A 20,043-nucleotide genomic window follows, 5' to 3' on the forward strand; every position below is an offset into this window, starting at 1 on the left:
AGTTGAGTAATGGAAACCAAACCTCTCTGTCGTTAGGCCGAAATGTTACACTACTCATCTAAGTACTGTAGCTTCAACAGTTTGAGGAAAGTTGGCTGGAGACGACAACTTTGTCCCCACGTTAGTTTCATTTCACACGTGCCCCAAATAGACTCATTATGTTTACAGTGTCCTTGATGGTGTTGACAACCACTTTATTTTCCGTCCTAGTCAGCAACATCATCTTGACCTTGTGTGAAGACTTATCCTCCACAGAGGTGAATCCTACCACTGTTGTATCATCTGCAAACTTTATGATGAGATTACTGGTGTGGGTGGGAGTGCAGTCATGGGTGTAGAGGCTATATAATAGGGGTTCAGCTCACAGCGCTGTGGGGAGTCAGTGCTGTGATAGCTGTCTAGGTTTGAGTGGCCCTCATGAACATATCAAATGAGACTGAATATAATTTGCTCACTTAGAGGATAAAATTTAATTAGTTAGTCGATAAAATGAAGCTGACACTTAAAAAATGAAACAAACAAGTTTAGGGCGGCTGCTGTTTCCAGGAAGAACGTCGACCACAAGACGTCCTGTGTGTCATGAAGACATGGTAGAGAAACTCAACACAACACAGAGGGACAGAGACAAGACGCAATAAAAGATACACTTAAATAACATGAACAAGTATGAATGTTAGAGTTTAGGTTGTGAGAGTCAGTTTCATTAGGACTGTTCTGGTGCGACTTCACCCACAGCTGCAACACAAAAATGCATGAAACCAGTTTGGAAAGAATTTCTTTAATTAAAACCAGCAAAGGATGAGAGAATCACTAAAATCAAAAGAAAACAGATCACATTTGATTAGTAAACACAAATTACGATCAGTTCTGCATATTGTCTGATGCAGTTTTTCTGATTCAAAGATGGTGATAGAAGAGAGTTTTGCTCCAGAAAGTTTGTTGATCTCTACAACACTGACTACAGGAGCCTAAGAGAGAACAGTAAAATACTGTAATTTAACCAATGACGGTTCTGGACTTTCAACACTGTTTGAAATGAAAGAAATATGTCAATAAACTATGTACATATGAAACAAGTAACCGTTTAAAGGTTTGATTAAAATGTAATGAAGATATGAGGTTAAATATAAAGTAAATTAGAAGACTGAACCGAAAAATACCTGACAGGACTCTTTATAGACGGGACTTTCTTATGTACATTTGCATTTTGTCACATCATCCTGTCTCACTTCCTGCCATGACCATTGCATGACATAGTTTAGTTGCTCACTCTCTATGTCTTTCCCTCTGCTCTCTCTCACTCTTAATGAGAATGTTATGGCTGAAATAAAATATTATATACAATAAATGAAAAACACAAATCTACCAGTATTATAATATAAATCTAGATAAAGTTAAAGAAAAAATACAGTATGAATCTTGATTTAAAGAAAATAATACAATTAAATGTAAATTATATATAAAGTTAAATACAAAGTAAAATATAAATCTACATATAACCTTAAATGTAAATGTAAAACATATATTTATATATATAGAAAAAATAGATATAAAGTTGATATAAATCTAGATCAAAAGTTAAATACACAGAAAAATGAATTTAGATATAAATTTATAAATCTAGATATTAAGTTTTATACACAGTAATATATATACATAGATATAACCTGAAATATAAAGTAAAATATTAATCTAGATATAAAGCTAAATATAAATATGATGTTAAATATAAAGTAAAACATAATTCAAGATAAAAAATAAGAAGAAAGAAGAAGAAAAAGTATAAAGTGATGTAAAGTAAAATATTAAATGTTATTATTAAAGGTTAAATAGAAAATTACTCTCTCAGCTTAGTTTGAACATGCTGGCAGTGATTGGATGGATTAACGTCAAATAGAACAAGAGAACTGGGAGTGAAACTTATTTCTTTCATCTCTGCATCTTCTCTTGGAGTCTGTGTTGGGAATGTGGGTTTCAGTTTACACTAAGTACATTTAACAAGGTAGCACAGATTTGGAAATCCAGAAATACTCTCTTCACTTTGATGCTGAATAGTAAAGCTCACACTGATTATGTGGGTGGCATGTGCAACATAAATAATCTAAGCAATATGAAGTGTTAGTGCACTGTTACAAACCGGAGCTTTGCACTATTTAGATTTCCGGTATTTACTTTTCTGCCACGGCAGAAACAATCGGACCAATGAGCGGAGAGGACGTTCTGACGTAGTTTGAAGTGACGAGTTCACGTTCGCTTGGATTTTCACTCAGTGTGAAACGAAACCGAACCGAGGAGAAACTAATTCAAAGTTACAAAGTCATCAACTCATTCGGACCAAAGCGAACAAGTTAAGGTGTGAACGCTCCCAAACAGCAGGGGTAGGCAGACCTTATTTTGTGCAAAATATTTTGGGAAGTGAAATTAGTCATTCTTATCAGACAGTAAGCGATTACTTGTTTCCTATTCTGGATAAAAAAGCTCTGCCTACCCCTGCTGGGGTGGGTCAACTTCTCTGGCCCAGTAAGGTAAGTCAGAATTTTGTAATTTAATTTTTAATTTGAATTTCCCTGTTTTTCTAAATTGATGGTGCTTTCTGGAGTGTAGCCTTATATTATATGTATTTAATGCAAATGTATTTCTACAAGCGAGGCATCTCACTGTTTCCACTTTTTGTTGTTAATGTAATGTCAGTTTTTGCCCTGATTTCATATCTATGCTCTACTATTAACATGAAGTGCAATATTAAATATGAAAAAATAGTTCACATTATTAGTGTTTACACTATTTAGGACCAAGTTTCCAGTGGCTACTTTTGTAATGGAGGTTTTGAGTTGAGAGACTTTAGAGTCCTTATGTAAGACAGACAGTTCTCTTTGTTCCTGCTCTCTCTCAGGATCACAGCCTCCAACTTGTATGCAGGTACTCCTGTTATTCATTTACACCTGTGGAACAATCATCTAACAATACAAAGTGTTACTGCATTGTTACATACTTTGCACTATTTAAATTTTAATTCTCAAGCCGAGTCCGATAAAAAGTCAAAACTTGTCGGCCAAGTGAAGGACTTAAATAGAGCCATCACACATCCAGACTAGCAAAGTCTATGTCTATCTATGACATATGTATTTAGGCAGACTTTATTTTTTACAAAATACTTTGACAAGTTCGAACTTTTTTCATTGTCTTAATCTTCTGTATAAAACAAAATTTGGTTCTTAAAGCACATCACTGTTTTCTTGTTTTAGAATTTCTTGCCCTAACGTTTACAATGCCTACTATATTAAAAATCTAGACAGATCAGATCTAGTATACTTCAGAGACCTCATCAGTAATAGTTAGATAGTTAGATTTTGGGCTACATTTCAAGCTGTGGCTGAAAAAACTTCTTTTTCACTAAGCCGGGCAGAGAAGGACAACACACTGACACAGACAAAATGGATTTAACCAGCTCCACTGATCTACACCTCTCACCCCAACAGTACTGTATCTACATGTATTTACTTATAAATAATATATGATATATAAATTCATTAATTATATATTTTAATTTGAGTCCTGTTTCAACTTTCTCTTGTTGAAATTCTGCAGATTGACAGGTAACAAAGAAGTGTCCAACAGGATCCTTATGTTGTGCATGTCTGTGCTCAACACAGAATCTCATGTCAACGATAATATTCCCAGTACAACAGTTACTAAACATAACAAAGAAGGATCAAGAATAATGTAAGTAAATGTTGTTTATTTACTTCAATTACATTTACAAGAGAAGAACTGCTTAATATCAGACAACCCACTCTATACAGTTATTTTTACCAATATGAAATGTTTAAACTGAGAAAATGTACTATTTAAAGAAAGAAATATGGTACTTTTGAAATTAATGGCAGCAACAGGTCTCAGAAAAGTTAGGACAGAGGCAACAAAAGGCTGTGGTACTAAGAAGGAAGAGCTGAGAGAAGATTTTGCAACCTATTAGGTTAATATCTACAGGTCAGTAGAAAGAAGGAAAGATGAACAGAGGTTCACACATTTATTGTCATTGTAAATGTACAATGACAGAACATGTCAAGTGCTTATAAAAACAGAAATAAAATAAATAAATGAAAAGCCTTCCCCCCTACTGAACATAAATGACAAGCTGTTACTTCAGAACAGGACTGATACTAACTTGACATGTTCTGCTGCCATTTACTTCAATAAAACCAAACTTAGTGACTCTTTAGTTGATAATACTCTACAATAGGCTCACTGCAGATTATTCAGTTCTGAGAAGATTTGATCACCAGCGATGAGTCGGTCATGTTGGTTAGTTTTCTGTCCAATGTGATCCTGGCTTGAGTAGGTGTGACACTGAGGTCATGCATAAAGTTCAGATTCTAAATTAAGTCAAATTAATTCAAAAGTCATTTTAAATAGTATTAAAGTTATGTCACATGTGAATTGTGCAACATGACAATAAATAACTATTTTACAATAAATATTTTACACCTCATTGTCATCCAGCTATATCAAAACTATATTTGGACCTCCATGGAACATCGTTTGGTGCTTCTTCGTTGTTATTGAAGATTCTAGTGTCTATGGTTTATACTTTTATACAGATGTCACCACCTTCAATAAAATATGCTCCATCATACTGTAAGTATTACTAGTACCTACCTCTGATTTGCTTAAAAGACATATTGATAAGAAATAAAAATAAATTTTACTAGCACCAATTATTTTTAAATATGTAGACAATCTGGTTTGATCCAATATAATGATCCAGCGTACTATTTCCTATTGAATACAGAGTTAATTTAGTCATTGGTCACCATTTTGTCATCTGTATTTCTCATTGGAGTAATTTATGTTGAATGTTGCAGGTGAACTGTTAAAATAATAATAATGTTTTAGAAAATAATTTTGTACTAAGAATTGATAAAATTCTATAATTCTGATAATCTGTCCATGCAGGAAAGAAGACCAGCAGCAGACGACTGATCTTCTTGTTTTGGATTCCAATTTAAAAATGATCAGTGTCCAGATAGTTAGTGACACTGATCTAGCCTTTTACATACCTAATCTGAATTACATAAATAAAAACACACCCACAAAAATGACAATTACTCAAATACAGTCTGTTCATAAACAATACCATCAGCTCTACAATGGCAAGACAAATCAACATGCATTTGCTGCTGTTCTTTTCAATAATCATGAAGAGTTCTTTTCTGTGGATACGCCAGTTTTTCAAAAAAATAAACCAAATATACATACAGAACAAATTTTATTAGGAAAAATTGACAAATATCTACAACAGAATCAACAGAAGACTGGGACTACTGCAGGAAATATCTTGATTTATACTAAGAACAGTCCATGTTTGAAGAGAGCGAGAAAGAAAGAAACCCAGCCCGTTGTCCCTTGTATGTTTCAGCTTTCTGAAAAATCCTCTGAATGGTACAGAAAATATGAAGCATATACTCATGTGTTATTTGCAGAGTACTGGGGACCAATAGCATTGGATTTAAAAATTGAATATTCTAAAATCTCAAAATCTGACAATTTATTTTATCCCATCTTTAGAAACGTCACCTTTGAACTGGACAAGAATTACTTCAAAGACAAAGTTAAAGAAATCGATATAAAACAACACTTGAGTAAATTAGAAGGTATAGAGCGAAGTAATTTCCTGAGAGAATTTATAAACAATAAGAGTAGAATCATTGAATTTTTAAATTATCCTGATTCTACAACAGTGAATAAACTCACCATTCATCAACATTTTGAGAGGTTACAGGACGTGATTAAATCATCCAAATTTCACCCACTAATCAGGAAAGAAATTTGTGACAGTTTGTTAAAGGTTGGCCGTGACACTATAGAAACCACCGCACTGAGTTTTATAGAAAGACAAATAAGATCGAGTCTCAACAGTGTGATTGTGAAATGTTTTCTAGAAGATCTTCCGTCTATTTTGGGGAACAACAGTCCTGTGACGTTTCATCATGTGCACAAGGATATGTTGAAGTGTAATATCAGTTAATGTAATTTGACACACATTACATCAGGAATTAATATCAAACCCCTCTGTGTTTTTTGTCTAGATCTTTGTTGTCTAATCTGTCCCGAGCTTTTATTATTAAAATTTTTAAATGAGGTTTTGTGTGATTTGGTATTGTTTAAATCATTAACACTCTCCAGCGGTTTATATGTGAAGAAAAAGAGAAAGTTTAGAAAGTACAACCCTAATTACAAAAAAGTTGGGACAATGTAAGTGCTACATAAATACAAAATGCAATTAATTGCAAATCTCATAAACCCATGTTTTATTCATAGTGGAACACAGAAATAATATGAAATGTTAAAACTAATTGAAAATGTACTATTTGAAGAAAGAAATATGGTCCTTTTGAAATTGATGGCAGCAACAGGATTTTAAAGGTTGTGGTACTAGGAAGGAAGAGCTGGGAGAACAGTGACATGATTTTATTTCCTTTATTAGTAGTTTATTACTGATACATGACCTTGTTAGATATCACTGTCCCAGCACACAGACTGAAATCCTTTTTGACATGGAGCTTTGAAAATTGGCACAAATAATGTACAAACATACATCATTGTATACAATATGGAGTTCAAACTGAAAAATCAATAAATACAAAAAAAATAACATGAACACAAGATAAAAATGCACAGTTGGATTTTAATAAGACAGAATGTGTGAATTTATGTGCCCCTTTTTATTCAGTGCAATGAATTAACTAAACTAAAACAGTTTATGACCAGAGAACAGAAGATGGTGAATTTACAAACCTCAGTTGAAACTCGGTCTGCAGATTCTCTACTTTGTGATAAATATAAGTTAAAATGTCTTAAGGAGAAAAGACAGAAAAAGCAAAACAAACAAGTAAAATGTATTCTAACACCAAAAGTCTAAACTTTCAGTTTCAGAAGATATGATTTGTCAGGACTAAGAATTAAACTAAAAGCACATAAATGATTAAAATAATAAATGAATTTCAGCCCAGAGAGTGAATAAGGCAAGCAAGCTCTTACTGTATCTACAGGCAAGGTTACTATTTACATAGTTTACATGTTCTTCAGTAACTTTCTCAACACTTAAGGTGGGATTTGTCTCCTCCTACTGGCTCGTAGTAGTGTCCACGCCACAGACAGCAATAACAGTGCAGAACTACTTCACGTGCTTTCAAATCTGCCATTTACACAGCAGTACAGATGAAAACCACGTACAGAGCTGTGTTGAACAACCAGAGCTCATCCCAGAACTAAAGTGTGTTCAGAAACACCCACAGCCTGGTCTGACGCTCTGTCCCCATCTGAAACAGCAGCTCAGGGATGAGAAAATAATTCCTCACAGTCTCCTGATGTTGGCGAAGCAGACATGTTACCTCCCAAACACTGGAAACACACCTTTGACTACTGTTTATAATGTGGAGAGAGAGTTACCAACGCTCAGGTCCAGCATCACCTCACTGATCGTACTTATTACTAACATCACATGACCAACAGAAGTGGATACAACAGAAGAGAAATCAATAAATGATCATGGATTAATACAGAGTGATGAATAGTGATGTCTAGATGAAGGATAACTAAGCCAACACTAAACAAACTACTCCAACAACAACTGACATGACGGATGATGTCATAAGAGAGACCTCAACGTAACAGAGCCAGACTCACAGTGGAATCCAGACTTACTGAGGTGAAACTAAACTTTTAACTCTTCTACAAGCTGTGAGGCTTAAAATGCAATCAGAGGTTAAAATGAAGCTAAAACTGAGTATCAACATATTAAATCATAGGTAATCCTGTAAAGCTGGACAGCTGCAGGAGCCAGGACATGGAGGTTGCTGATCAACAGCTATGAGCTGAACTGAAGTTAGATTTAATTAAGGTTTCCACAACTGTTGGTCAGTGCAAGCTTCAAAGTTGATGTTAAAAAATAGTAAAAATAAAAGCATAACATGAATAAACAGCTTAAAACACTCAAAGCCATTTATGTCCTTAAAAGACTTTCTATTCTTAATATTTCTACCATCACAATCAGGTCGTGATGAGGAGATGAGGATTCAAACTTGTGAGATGCACACGATTTTTAATTGTCCACTGGCCCTGTGTTTGATCACCCCAGTGGACATAAGGGAAACCTAAATCTGGGGTAGAAGAAGTGAACAATGTAAGAATTTACTGAAGACAAAAGGACAGATGTACAATGATGCCTATTGTGCTTCAGGGGTTATTTGTGGCCAAATACAAATTTTAACAGTCAGTCAAGTTAGATTTTGGAGTTGGGGTTAGACATTAGGTCTGTACAGAAAGTACATATAACAATGTAGCACACATTTGGAAATACAGAAATACTCTCTTCACTTTGATGCTGAATAGTAAAGCTCACACAACACAGTGTTACGTTTCCCTCCTCCGGCCAGCTGAGGCAGTGTCCCCAGAAGTCTCTGTATTTTTGTTTTTTCTTCCGGGGACATGTCTTGGTTGGTTTGAGTGGCAGCAGGTGTGTGTTTTTTAGCAGGTGTCTTGTGTTTGTCATTACTGTGTCTTGTATTGAAGTTGGTTTCTGTCCGTCAGTCATTTGCTAGTGTGTCAACTGTGGTCCTTGTTCGTATCCTGATCCCTCCATTCACCTTTTCCTGGTGGTGGGCAAATGAAGCCTCATGAAGCATTGAGGCTTTCCTAACAATTCAAGGCCTCAATGATGGTGACATCTGGTGGACAACTGAAGCCATAGCAACCTCTAAAGGGCACGACTGAAGCACTGGCACTGTTTCAATCCCATGACGGCAATAAAAGTTCAGAAAAGTCTGTGTGGTCATTCAGTGTTTTGTTCATTCATACCAAATAATGATTATATAGTCATTACAATAAAATATGCAGATGCTCTCTCCCATACTCTAAAACACATTCCAGATTAACCCAAATAATCAATGCAAATTATAGTAAGGGTTGAATGTTAGTTAAGGGTTTATTTAAAGCTTTGAGCTTTTCGAGATCCTTCCTACTTTGCAAATGATCAGTGTTTGAATTCAGAAACATTGTATGATTTTTTTGTGTGAAGTGTTTTTACGAAAAAACCTTCAAAGATAATGGTTTGCTATGAAACTTGCCAAAGTACTCTCACTCTCCAAATCTCTGTCTCCTCACAACCTCATTTGAAGGATAATGATGCATCTTATACAGCTGGTTTGGCATCAAACAACTCAAATCTGTAAAACCTGTCAAGCTGTCACTGGCTCAGAATGCATTGAAACGCCATGAACCAATGAAACAAACTGAAAGACTCTGAGCTAATAAAAAGCTTCGAAACATTTTGAAGGAATGAAGCACGAAGCGAAACAGCGATGGCGTTCGAAGCATCTGTCACGTGACTCAGGTGTTTCGATACAAGCTCCAACACAGTGTTTCGATTCACTGCGCTTCAGGAAGAGTGACACAAGCTCCGAAGCCTCTGTATCATTTGCCCATCACTACTGTAGCTTTACTAAAATGATGCACTGAAGCACTTTAAGAGCACACACAAAAAGATGATATGACCTCTGACCTTCAGAGAAACTTTGGATGTTTCCAAGCAAAAAGGTTCAGAATCATATTTATATTATCAGGAGTGACTTTGTACAAGTGCCTCTTCCATTTGATGGCAAAAACATTTTGAGATGTTGAAAACCATACCAGTTCCAAAAAGTACTGCATAGGTCTGTGGCCTAGTTAACATCAAGTTCATTAACACATAACTAGAGTGAGAGAAAGATTATTAAAAACAGTGTTCACCACTGTCTGTCAGAGTTAACTCATTAATAGAAACTAGAGATTCAGTTCAAACACAAAGAGGGAATAACAGGCTCACTTTTGTTCTGCTGTTATTGTCACCAGTGTACACAGCGCAGCATTTCACAAAACACACTCAAGAACATACACATGGCACAACAGCAACATTTAAACACACAATTAACTAAATACATATTTTGAACTCTTCTGTTTTCTAAAATGTTTCATGGGATACAGTTGTGTTTTTTGCTTTATCATCATTTCACTTAACTAAGATCCAAATGTTTTTCAAAAGAACGAGAACGAAGACTGAAGAAAATGACAGGGTGCAACAAAACTGAAACTGAAACTTAACTGAAAGTTTGTGACTGAAAGTTTTTCACAAAAGTAGTTTCCACATCATGTAGACAAACTCAGTTTATTTTAAAGAAGTGACTGACATATTAGAAAACAGTCCACATGCAAACTATGAAAGGCTTCAGTGATATAAAGAATAAAGAAACAAGGACGTTTTCTTAGGACGCCCCAGCATGACAGTTATTTAGGGTACAGTATTATTTGATTCATCAGCTTCACCGGTGTGGACTACTAAACATTTAAACTTCAGTATTACCTCTTCTTTTCTCTAAGTTTCAGTTTATCATAATGAACTGAAACAAATTCCTACTGCCACCATCTGTCAATCAGCGAGACTGCATCATACCCTTTACGACACAGACCACACTTTTTTTTATATATATAGACTTTCTGTGCTCACTTTGGACAAACTGAAGTATTTAAGTTGGATTTCCAATAGGTTTCAGATCAACACACTCACAGCAGTGCACTGAACCATATCTCTCAACTGCCCCCCTGTGGTAATTTGTAGAACAGCATCATACAAATTGGCAGAACTCTGTTTGTTTTTATCCCTGAGAGGAGAGATGTCTTATATTGCTGGAAGATAGTAGTTGATATTGTCGATTGACATCTCAATCTCAAACTCTTGTGTTGCCAGTTTTTTTAACAAATCTGGATGATACATTGAAAAAAATTCAGTTGTTACATAACAGTTGGAAATTAACAGCAACTTGTCAAGAGAAAACAGAAAATTATAATATTGTAATGGAAACTTTTTTCTTATGAAGCAGCAGGTTCTACCTTGAAGAAGTTTTTTTCCTTATACATGTTATATACACTATGATTCTGTGATAAATAACACTGATTAAACTGGGCTGGTTGTATTTGTAGTTTTTGTTTCAGCCTAGTTTCAACACAATGATGCTTCATATATTAAGTGTCCTGTGATATCAAAAAGCTCATATGTTGTAGCTGCCTGTAGTTAAATTATCAAAGCTCTCTTTGATAATGTTCTTTAAACATTTGTGACCACAAACTTTAGTTTCTTAGGACATGAACACACTTTTAGTGAATGTGATTTTCAGTCATACAGGGGAAGTTATCTGGAAGTTGAGTAATGGAAACCAAACCTCTCTGTCGTTAGGCCGAAATGTTACACTACTCATCTAAGTAGCTTCTATAGTTTGAGGAAAGTTGGCTGGAAATCACAACTTTGTCCCCACGTTAGTTTCATTTTCACACGTGCCCCAAATAGACTCATTATGTTTACAATGTCCTTGATGGTGTTGACAACCACGTTATTTTCCGTCCTAGTCAGCAGCATCATCTCGACCCTGTGTGAAAACTTATCCTCCACATAGATGAGTCCTACCACTGTTGTATCATCTGCAAACTTTATGATGTGGGTGGGAGTGCAGTCATGGGTGTAGAGCAGGGGTCTCAAACTCAATTTACCTGGGGGACGCGGGAAGCAGAGTGAGACTGGGCCGCATCAGGTTTTCCACAAGAAAAGCTTTGTTAAAAAAAAATCCTATCTTCTAAAATCTCTTTATTTTTTAACACAAAATTTAAAAAATATATATAAAAAAGTATACTAAAATAAATAAGTAATAAATTAATAAAACAATAATAATGACAATAATAATAATTAGATTCCTCTAGTCGGCGACTATATGTGGTTTCTTCAGTCTTCTCTATCTGCTGTATTCAGATTCAAATGTCTGTATAAACAGTTCTTTGACCTTTAACCTTCTTCTGAACATGAATTAAACATTGAAGAACATGAACTGTTCTTCTTCTCTTGTCTACTCCTTGCTGCTACACACCTGGAAGCAGCTGAGACCCTCAGTATAGTTTAAAGATGATCATCAGTAAGTCAGGACCTGTACTTGGACTTACTGAAGTTCAAGGTGGAGAAGAGCTTTTCGCACAAGTATGTGCTCCCAAAAAAGCACAAGGTCCGCTTGAACATACGGAAAAGCTCAGGAAGAGGGGGTCAATTCTCTCAAAAACTGCAAATAGCGCAATGCAAATAAAAAACAATGAGCCATAAAAAAACGGTGCGACCCTATAATTGGTCCGGGTTACCGGGGACTATTATTGCCGATAGACAGGTGTCGCTATGTGACAGACTACATTAAGCCGCGAACGCATCTCTTTGACTAATAATGTCCCACTGGGCAGCAACTTAAACGCAATAAAAGACACACTTAAACAACATGAAAGAGTATGAATGTTAGAGTTTAGGGTTGAATTAAATCTGCAGGTGGACTGCAGAGATGGGTGATAACAGAGATGGGTGATAACAGAGATGGGTGTCATATTTAAATTGACAGTGTGACACTCAGTTTATTAGGACTGTTCTGGTGCGACTTCACCCACAGCTGCAACACAAACATGCATGACACCAGTTTGGAAAGAATTTATTTAATTCAAACCAGCAAAGGATGAAAACGTCACTAAAATCAAAAGAAAATTACATCATCACAAATTATGATCAGTTCTGCATATTGACTGATGCAGTTTTTCTGATTCAAAGATGGTGATAGAAGAGAGTTTTGCTCCAGAAAGTTTGTTGATCTCTACAACACTGACTACAGGAGCCTAAGAGAGAACAGTAAAATACTGTAATTTAACCAATGACGGTTCTGGACTTTCAACACCGATTCTCTCTGTGCTGATTAAGTCCATTGAAAGATAAATAAATATGTTCTGATAATAAAATAGTTATCATTTCCAAAAGAAATGAAAAAAAACTATGTACATATGAAACAATTAACCGTTTAAAGGTTTGATTCAAATGTAATGAAGATATGAGGTTAAATATAAAGTAAATTAGAAGATTGAATTGAAAAATACCTGACTGGACTCTTTATAGACGGGATTTTTTTAATATACATTTACATTTTGTCACGTCATCCAGTCTCACTTCCTGCCATGACCATTGCATGACATAAATAAATCTACAGATAACCTTAAATTGAATGTAAAACATATATTTAGATATATAGAAAAAATCTAGATATAAACCTGATATAAATCTAGATCAAAAGTTAAATACACAGCAGAATAATTTTAGATATTAAGTTATATACACAGTAATATACAGTATACACCTAGATATAACCTGAAATATAAAGTAAAATATAAATCTAGATATAAAGCTAAATATAAATATAAGTATGATATGGTGAAATTGTCAAAGCTCTCAGGGGTTATTTTGGTTATTGTGGCCAAATACTAATTATTTTAATTTTTAGTCAATAAATGCAACATAACTCTTTAGTGTAAGTTATGGTTATATAACTATATTCTTCAAGTTCACTTTAGTAAGAAGACATGGCCATTGGCTTTATGATGAGTGACAGCTTGTATCCATTTACTACCATTTACCAGTTACAAATACACAAATGTAAATATGAAACCTATTGTAGAAATCACTGTCACCCAGAACAACCTGGCAGTCAAAGCAGCATCATGTGATTTCACTGTAACGCTTGACATGGTTAGTAACCTACTGATCACTCAGGACTGACAACATTCATACAGCTGAGCTTTTCAAAACACAGGGATTCATGAAACAAAAGTGTTGAAGGGAGAAGCCACATAACAAAGCTACGTCAATGCCAACTTGTTCAACAATTGCGTGCATGAGTATGACTATTTATGTATGGTATGTTTGACATGTATGGTGAAAATACAGTTTGTTATAAGAAAGAGAAACTAAAAGGTAGAACAAAAAAGGTTTGAAAAAAAGTTAGAGTGAAATTATAGAACTAATGATCTTTGTGGTGGATTCTTTAAACACCTACAAACACAGTAACACTGCGTTTCACCTTCCACAGAAACCACAGAAACAGTGATGAGGTAAAGAGAGATATTTTCAGGGGCAGAGAGTCTCTCAATCAAATTCTGACAATTCTCTCCCAAAGTTAGCCCCATTTAGTAAGTAAACGAGTCTTATGTCCCGCCACGTGCATACTAGGAAAAAAACTGACTAAGGTCTCATACAACCTGCCCTGAACAAATCAGTGAATTCTTATGTAATTATGGAACCTGGGTGGAGAGGATTTTGATTTACATGTACACACCCAATAACCCATGTCTGGAGCGAAGATTTACTGAATGCTGTATAGTTATACTGTATAGTAAAGTGGCTGAAGAGTATGGTGTTTTAACTGATGTGGTTTTTACAATATATTGGGGACAATATATTCATTAATAAAGCAAAATTATTTAGAAATTCCATTGGGTTTCAGACGGGACAAGAACACACTGAACACTGTAATTTGCCAGACCAAAAACAGGCAAAAAATAAATAATAAATAATAACATTGGAGGGCATTTGGGCAACAGCAGGCCTTTAAACCTTTATCATTTTGATCCAACGTTTTTTAATTAATCAGTCATTATAATTGCATTAACTGTCACATATGTATCTTTAAAACACTGTATTGGCTCTTTTTTAATGAATTAAATTAAAAGATTTGTGGAAGACAGTGGCTTGTTTTGTGTCATTTTTAAATGGCTACATTATTAGGTGATGTAACATACTGATTTAATTTTTATGTATTAAAATTATATTTTTTTTATTTCATATTTATGACATTGTTAGATATCACTGTCCCAGCACACAGTCTGAAATTCTTTTGAAATTGAGTTTTGAGAATTTAAATAATATACAAATATCCACCTATACTATACATAAAAAAATAAATTAACAATTCATTTCCAAAAATGATTTGAACCAGATAGAAATGCTAAGTTGTTGAAAAAGAATATCTTAATCATGTGCCTTTTTTATTTAATTAAGTACAAACATTAACTAAAGTAAAATACAGTACTTTCTAACATGTCTGAGTAGACAGAAACTTAAAAAATGAATTCAAAAACATTTGAACATCCTATTAGTGATCACTGTCACCCAGATCAATCTGGCAGTCAAAGCAGCATCATGTGATTTCACTGAAAATCTTGACATTGTTCTTCTCGTAACCTCCTACATCAGCTTTTACTAATCAGGATTGACAACATTCCTACAGCTGAGCTTTTAATATCAACGCTGTGTTTGATAAAAATGAAATGAAAGCTTCTCCTTTCCTCTGCAGTAATAATAGACTTGAGACTTACAGCCACTGATAAACACCAGTTAATCACAACATGCTAAAAAGCATTTGATGTGAGTCACAATGTTAAAAGGAGAAACCACAATGCTGCGTCAGTAACAAGTTGTTCTGGTATTAACAATTGCATGCATGAATACGACTATGTATGTACGGTATGTATCTGAGAACTAAACGAGCCTTATGTCCTGCCAAGTGTATACTGGAAAAGAAACTAAAGATCTTATACAACGTTGTGTACTACAGTCTTGAATCCTGACCTAAGGTGGCTGTATGCATTATTCAGAAGTCTCTTTCATTAAGAAGGGGTAAATGTGACTGACACCAGAAGCCATTTGTTTGAGAGGCAAAATGTTAAAAGAACATAGAACATGTAAACATACAAACTTGTTCTGAGTGACAAATGAGCTTTATCCACTCCTTAGTGAATTAATTTTGGGGGTCATTATACCCTCTCATGGAAGCTACACATACACAGTGCAAAGTATTCATATGTAATAATTGTTGTCCAGAAGATGCTGGCAGTGATAGCATTATTAAGCATTGAAATTATTACTGCTGGGAGTGAAACTTGTTTCTTTCATCTTTGCATCTTCTCTTTGAGTCTGTGTTGGGAATATGGGTTTCACTTTGCAATTTAAACATTATATTTTGGAGTCGGGGTTAGACATTGGGTCTGTACACAAAGTACATTTAACAATGTAGCACAGATTTGGAAATACAGAAATGCTCTCTTCACTGTGATGGTGAATAGTAAAGCTCACACTGGTTATGTGGGTGGCATGTGCATCCTTGATAACCTGATAAGCAGCATTCCAGCTGTTTACGTCAACAAAAAAAGTTATTGGCCAAGAGCAGGACTTAAATAGCAAGACCAGCACACAATCAAACTGGAAAACCTAACCTGAACAGCAGGGGTAGGCAGACCTTATTTTTGGCAAAATATTATGGGAAGTGAAATGAGTAAGTCTTATCAGACAGTAAGAGATTACATGTTTTCTATTCTGTGTAAAAAAGCTCTGCCTACCCCTGCTGGGGTAGGATTACTTTTCCCACCAAATATGGTAAGTAAGAGTTTTGAACTTATTCTCCTGTTTTTCAATCTTGATGCTGTTTTGTGGGGTGTAGCCTTGCATAACATGTTTATTTGATTTGATTTAATGCAAATGTATTTCTACAAGCGAGGCATCTCACTGTTTCTACTTTTTGTTATTAATGTAATGTCAGTTTTTGCCCTGATTTCACATACATGCTTTACTATAAACATGAAGTGCAATATTAAATATAAAGAGACAGTTCACACTAACAGTGTTGACATTATTTAGGACCAGGTTTCCAGTGGCTACTTTTGTAATGGAGGTTTTGAGTTGAGAGTCCTTTTCTCAGCCATATCTCAGTGGAGCCCAGACAGTTCTCTTTGTTCCTGCTCTCTTTCATGGTCACAGCCTCCAACTTGTATGCAGGGGTATATGTTTGTCACACACTCACTTAATTGTAAATTCATGACTGTTTTTACTTACTGAACTCCTGTTATTCATTTACACCTGTGAAACAATCATCTAGCAATACAAAGTGTTACTGCATTGTTACATACTTTGCACTATTTAAATTTTAATTCTCAAGCTGAGCCCAATAAAAAGTCAAATCTTGTCGGCCAAGTGAAGGACTTAAATAGAGCCATCACACATCCAGACTAGCAAAGTCTATGTCTATCTATGACATATGTATTTAGGCAGACTTTATTTTTTACAAAATACTTTAACAAGTTCGATTGGTAATTCTGTAAGAGATTACTTTTTTCATTGTCTTAATCTTCTGTATAAAACAAAATTTTGTTTTTAAAGCACATCACTGTTTTCTGTTTTAGAATTTCTTGACGTTTACAATGCCTACTATATTAAAAATCTAGACAGTTCAGATCTGGTATATTTCAGAGACCACATCAGTAATAGTTAGATAGTTAGATTTTGTGCTACATTTCAAGCTGTGGCTGAATAAACTTCTTTTTCACTAAGCCGGGCAGAGAAGGACAACACACAGACACAGACAAAATGGATTTAACCAGCTCCAATGATCTACACCTCTCACCCCAACAGTACTGTATCTACATGTATTTACTTATAAATAATATAACATATATAAATTCATTAATTATATATTTTAATTTGAGTCCTGTTTCAACTTTCTCTTGTTGAAATTCTGCAGATTGACAGGTAACAAAGAAGTGTCCAACAGGATCCTTATGTTGTGCATGTCTGTGCTCAACACAGACTCTCATGTCAACAATAATATTCCCAGTACAACAGTTACTAAACATAACAAAGAAGGATCAAGAATAATGTAAGTAAATGTTGTTTATTTACTTCAATTACATTTACAAGAGAAGAACTGCTAAATATCAGACAACCCACTCCATACAGTTTTTTTACCAGTCTTCATATACCCAGAAACCTGAAGCAGCAACTTAAAAGACAGAAAGGTTCATTGGTGCTTTGGTGAAGCTGTAACAGTGATTCCTGTGCACTGCATTCCTGTCTCTTCGCCTGGCAAAGATTTTCCCATACTTAACAAAACTGACAAGCTGTTACTTCAGAACAGGACTGATACTAACTTGACATCTGCCATTTACTTCAATAAAACCAAACTTAGTGAATCTTTAGTTGATAATACAATAGGCTCACTGCAGATTATCCAGTTCTGAGAAGATTCGATCACCAGCGATGAGTCGGTCATGTTGGTTAGTTTTCTGTCCAATGTGATCCTGGCTTGATTAGTCGTGACACTGAGGTCATGCATAAAGTTCAGATTCTAAATTGAGTCAAATTAATTCGATAGTCATTTTTTCTTTTTCTTCAGCTGACTTTAAATAGTATTAAAGTTATGTCACATGTGAATTGTGCAACATGACAATAAATAACATAATATTTTACACCTCATTGTTATCCAGCTATATCAAAACTATATTTGGACCTCCATGGAACATCGTTTGGTGCTTCTTCGTTGTTATTGAAGATTCTAGTGTCTATGGTTTATACTTTTATACAGACGTCACCATCTTCAATAAAATATGCTCCCTAACACAGTAAGTATTAGCAGTACCTACCTCTGATTTATTTAAAAGAGACATATTGACAAGAAATTAAAAAATTATTTAACTAGCACCAATTATTTAATTTATTTAGTTTTAATATTAAATAGTTATTTTAGTCATTGCCACATTGGTCACCATCATGTCATCTGTATTTCTCATTGGAATAATTTAGGTTGAATCATGCAGGTGAACTGTTAAAAAAAAAAATCATGTTTTAGAAAATAATTTTGTACTATGGATTGATACAATTCAATAATTCTAATAATCTGTCCGTGCAGGAAAGAAGACCAGCAGCAGAAGACTGATCTTTTGAATTCTAATTTCAAAATTATCAGTGTCCAGATAGTTAGTGACACTGATATAACCACTTACATACCTACTCTGGATTACATATACAAAAACACATCCACAGAAATGACAATTACTCAAATACAGTCTGTTCTTAAACAATACCATCAACGCTACAATGGCAAGACAAATCAACATGCATTTGCTGCTGTTCTTTTAAATAATCATAAACAGATCTTTACTGTGGATAGGCCAGATTTCAAAACAAATGAACCACATATACATACAGAACAAACTTTAGTCAAAGACATCGACAAATATTTGCAAGAGATTAAACAGATTATTGACTCTACTTCAGGAAATATATTGATATTTTTAATTACTAACAATAGTCCATGTTTGAAGAGACCGAGAAAGAAAGAAACACAGCCCGTTGTCCCTTGTATGTTTCAGATTGTTGGAAAATCCACTGAATGGTACAGAAAATATAAAGCGAATACTCGTGTGTTATTCGAAGAACATTGGGGACCAATAGCAAAGAATGATTTAAAACTTCAATATTCAAAAATCTCAGAAACTGACAATTTCTTTTATCCCTACTTTAAAAACACGACTTTTGAGCTGAACAAGAAATACTTCACAGACAAAGTTAAAGAAATCGATAAAAAACAACACTTGAGTAAATTAGAAGGTATAGAGCGAAGTAATTTCGAGAGAGAAATTAAAAACATTACTAGTAGAATCATTGAATTTTTAAATTATCCTGATTCTACAACAGTGAATAAACTCACCATTCATCAACATTTTGAGAGGTTAGAGGACGTGATTAAATCATCCAAATTTCACCCACTAGTCAGGAAAGAAATTTGTGACAGTTTGTTAAAGGTTGGCCGTGACACTATAGAAACCTCAGCAGTTAGTTTTATAGAAAAACAAATAAGACCGAGTCTTAACAGTCTGATTGTGAAATGTTTTCTAGAAGATCTTCCGTCTATTTTGGGGAACAACAGTCCTGTGACGTATCATCATGTGCACAAGGATATGTTGGAGTGTAATATCAGCTAATGTAATTTGACACACATTACATGAGGAATTAATATCAAACCCCTCTGTGTTTTTTGTCTAGATCTTTGTTGTCTGATCTGTCTCGAGCATTTATTATTAAAACTTTTAAATGAGGTTCTGTGTGATTTGGTATTTTTGCCTGTGTTTAAATCATTAACACTCTCCAGTGATTTAAAAGTGAAGACAAAGAAAAAATGTAGAAAGTACAACCCCAATTACAAAAAAGTTGGGACGCTGTGTAAGGGCTACACAAATACAAAATGCAATGAATTGCAAATCTCATAAACCTATAAAATTATAGTAGAACACAGAAATAATATGAAATGTTTAAACTAAGAAAATGTACTATTA

General features: G+C 34.6%; 1 protein-coding gene across 5 annotated transcripts; it reads left to right on the plus strand.

The window, feature by feature from the left end:
* Nucleotides 1-2,253: 2,253 nt before the first annotated feature.
* LOC113160272 lies at nucleotides 2,254-19,806 on the plus strand. 5 transcript variants are annotated; one of them, XM_026357447.1, is made up of 6 exons: nucleotides 2,260-2,502; nucleotides 16,290-16,312; nucleotides 17,264-17,343; nucleotides 17,454-17,588; nucleotides 18,196-18,330; nucleotides 18,618-19,806. In XM_026357447.1, the coding sequence occupies exons 2-6, from the start codon at nucleotides 16,310-16,312 to the stop codon at nucleotides 19,690-19,692; spliced, it is 1,428 nt and encodes a 475-aa protein (XP_026213232.1). In that variant the 5' UTR covers nucleotides 2,260-2,502; nucleotides 16,290-16,309; the 3' UTR covers nucleotides 19,693-19,806. The 5 variants fall into 5 exon arrangements, with proteins under 5 accessions (XP_026213235.1, XP_026213234.1, XP_026213232.1 ...); XM_026357450.1 differs by lacking the exons at nucleotides 16,290-16,312; nucleotides 17,264-17,343; nucleotides 17,454-17,588; nucleotides 18,196-18,330; nucleotides 18,618-19,806 and adding exons at nucleotides 3,399-3,478; nucleotides 3,589-3,723; nucleotides 4,504-4,638; nucleotides 4,957-6,142 and having other exon boundaries at nucleotides 2,254-2,525; XM_026357449.1 differs by lacking the exons at nucleotides 16,290-16,312; nucleotides 17,264-17,343; nucleotides 17,454-17,588; nucleotides 18,196-18,330 and adding exons at nucleotides 3,399-3,478; nucleotides 3,589-3,723; nucleotides 4,504-4,638 and having other exon boundaries at nucleotides 2,259-2,525.
* Nucleotides 19,807-20,043: the final 237 nt, after the last annotated feature.

The sequence above is a fragment of the Anabas testudineus genome, chromosome 10 (genome assembly GCF_900324465.2).
Source record: "Anabas testudineus chromosome 10, fAnaTes1.2, whole genome shotgun sequence".
NCBI lineage: Eukaryota > Metazoa > Chordata > Actinopteri > Anabantiformes > Anabantidae > Anabas > Anabas testudineus.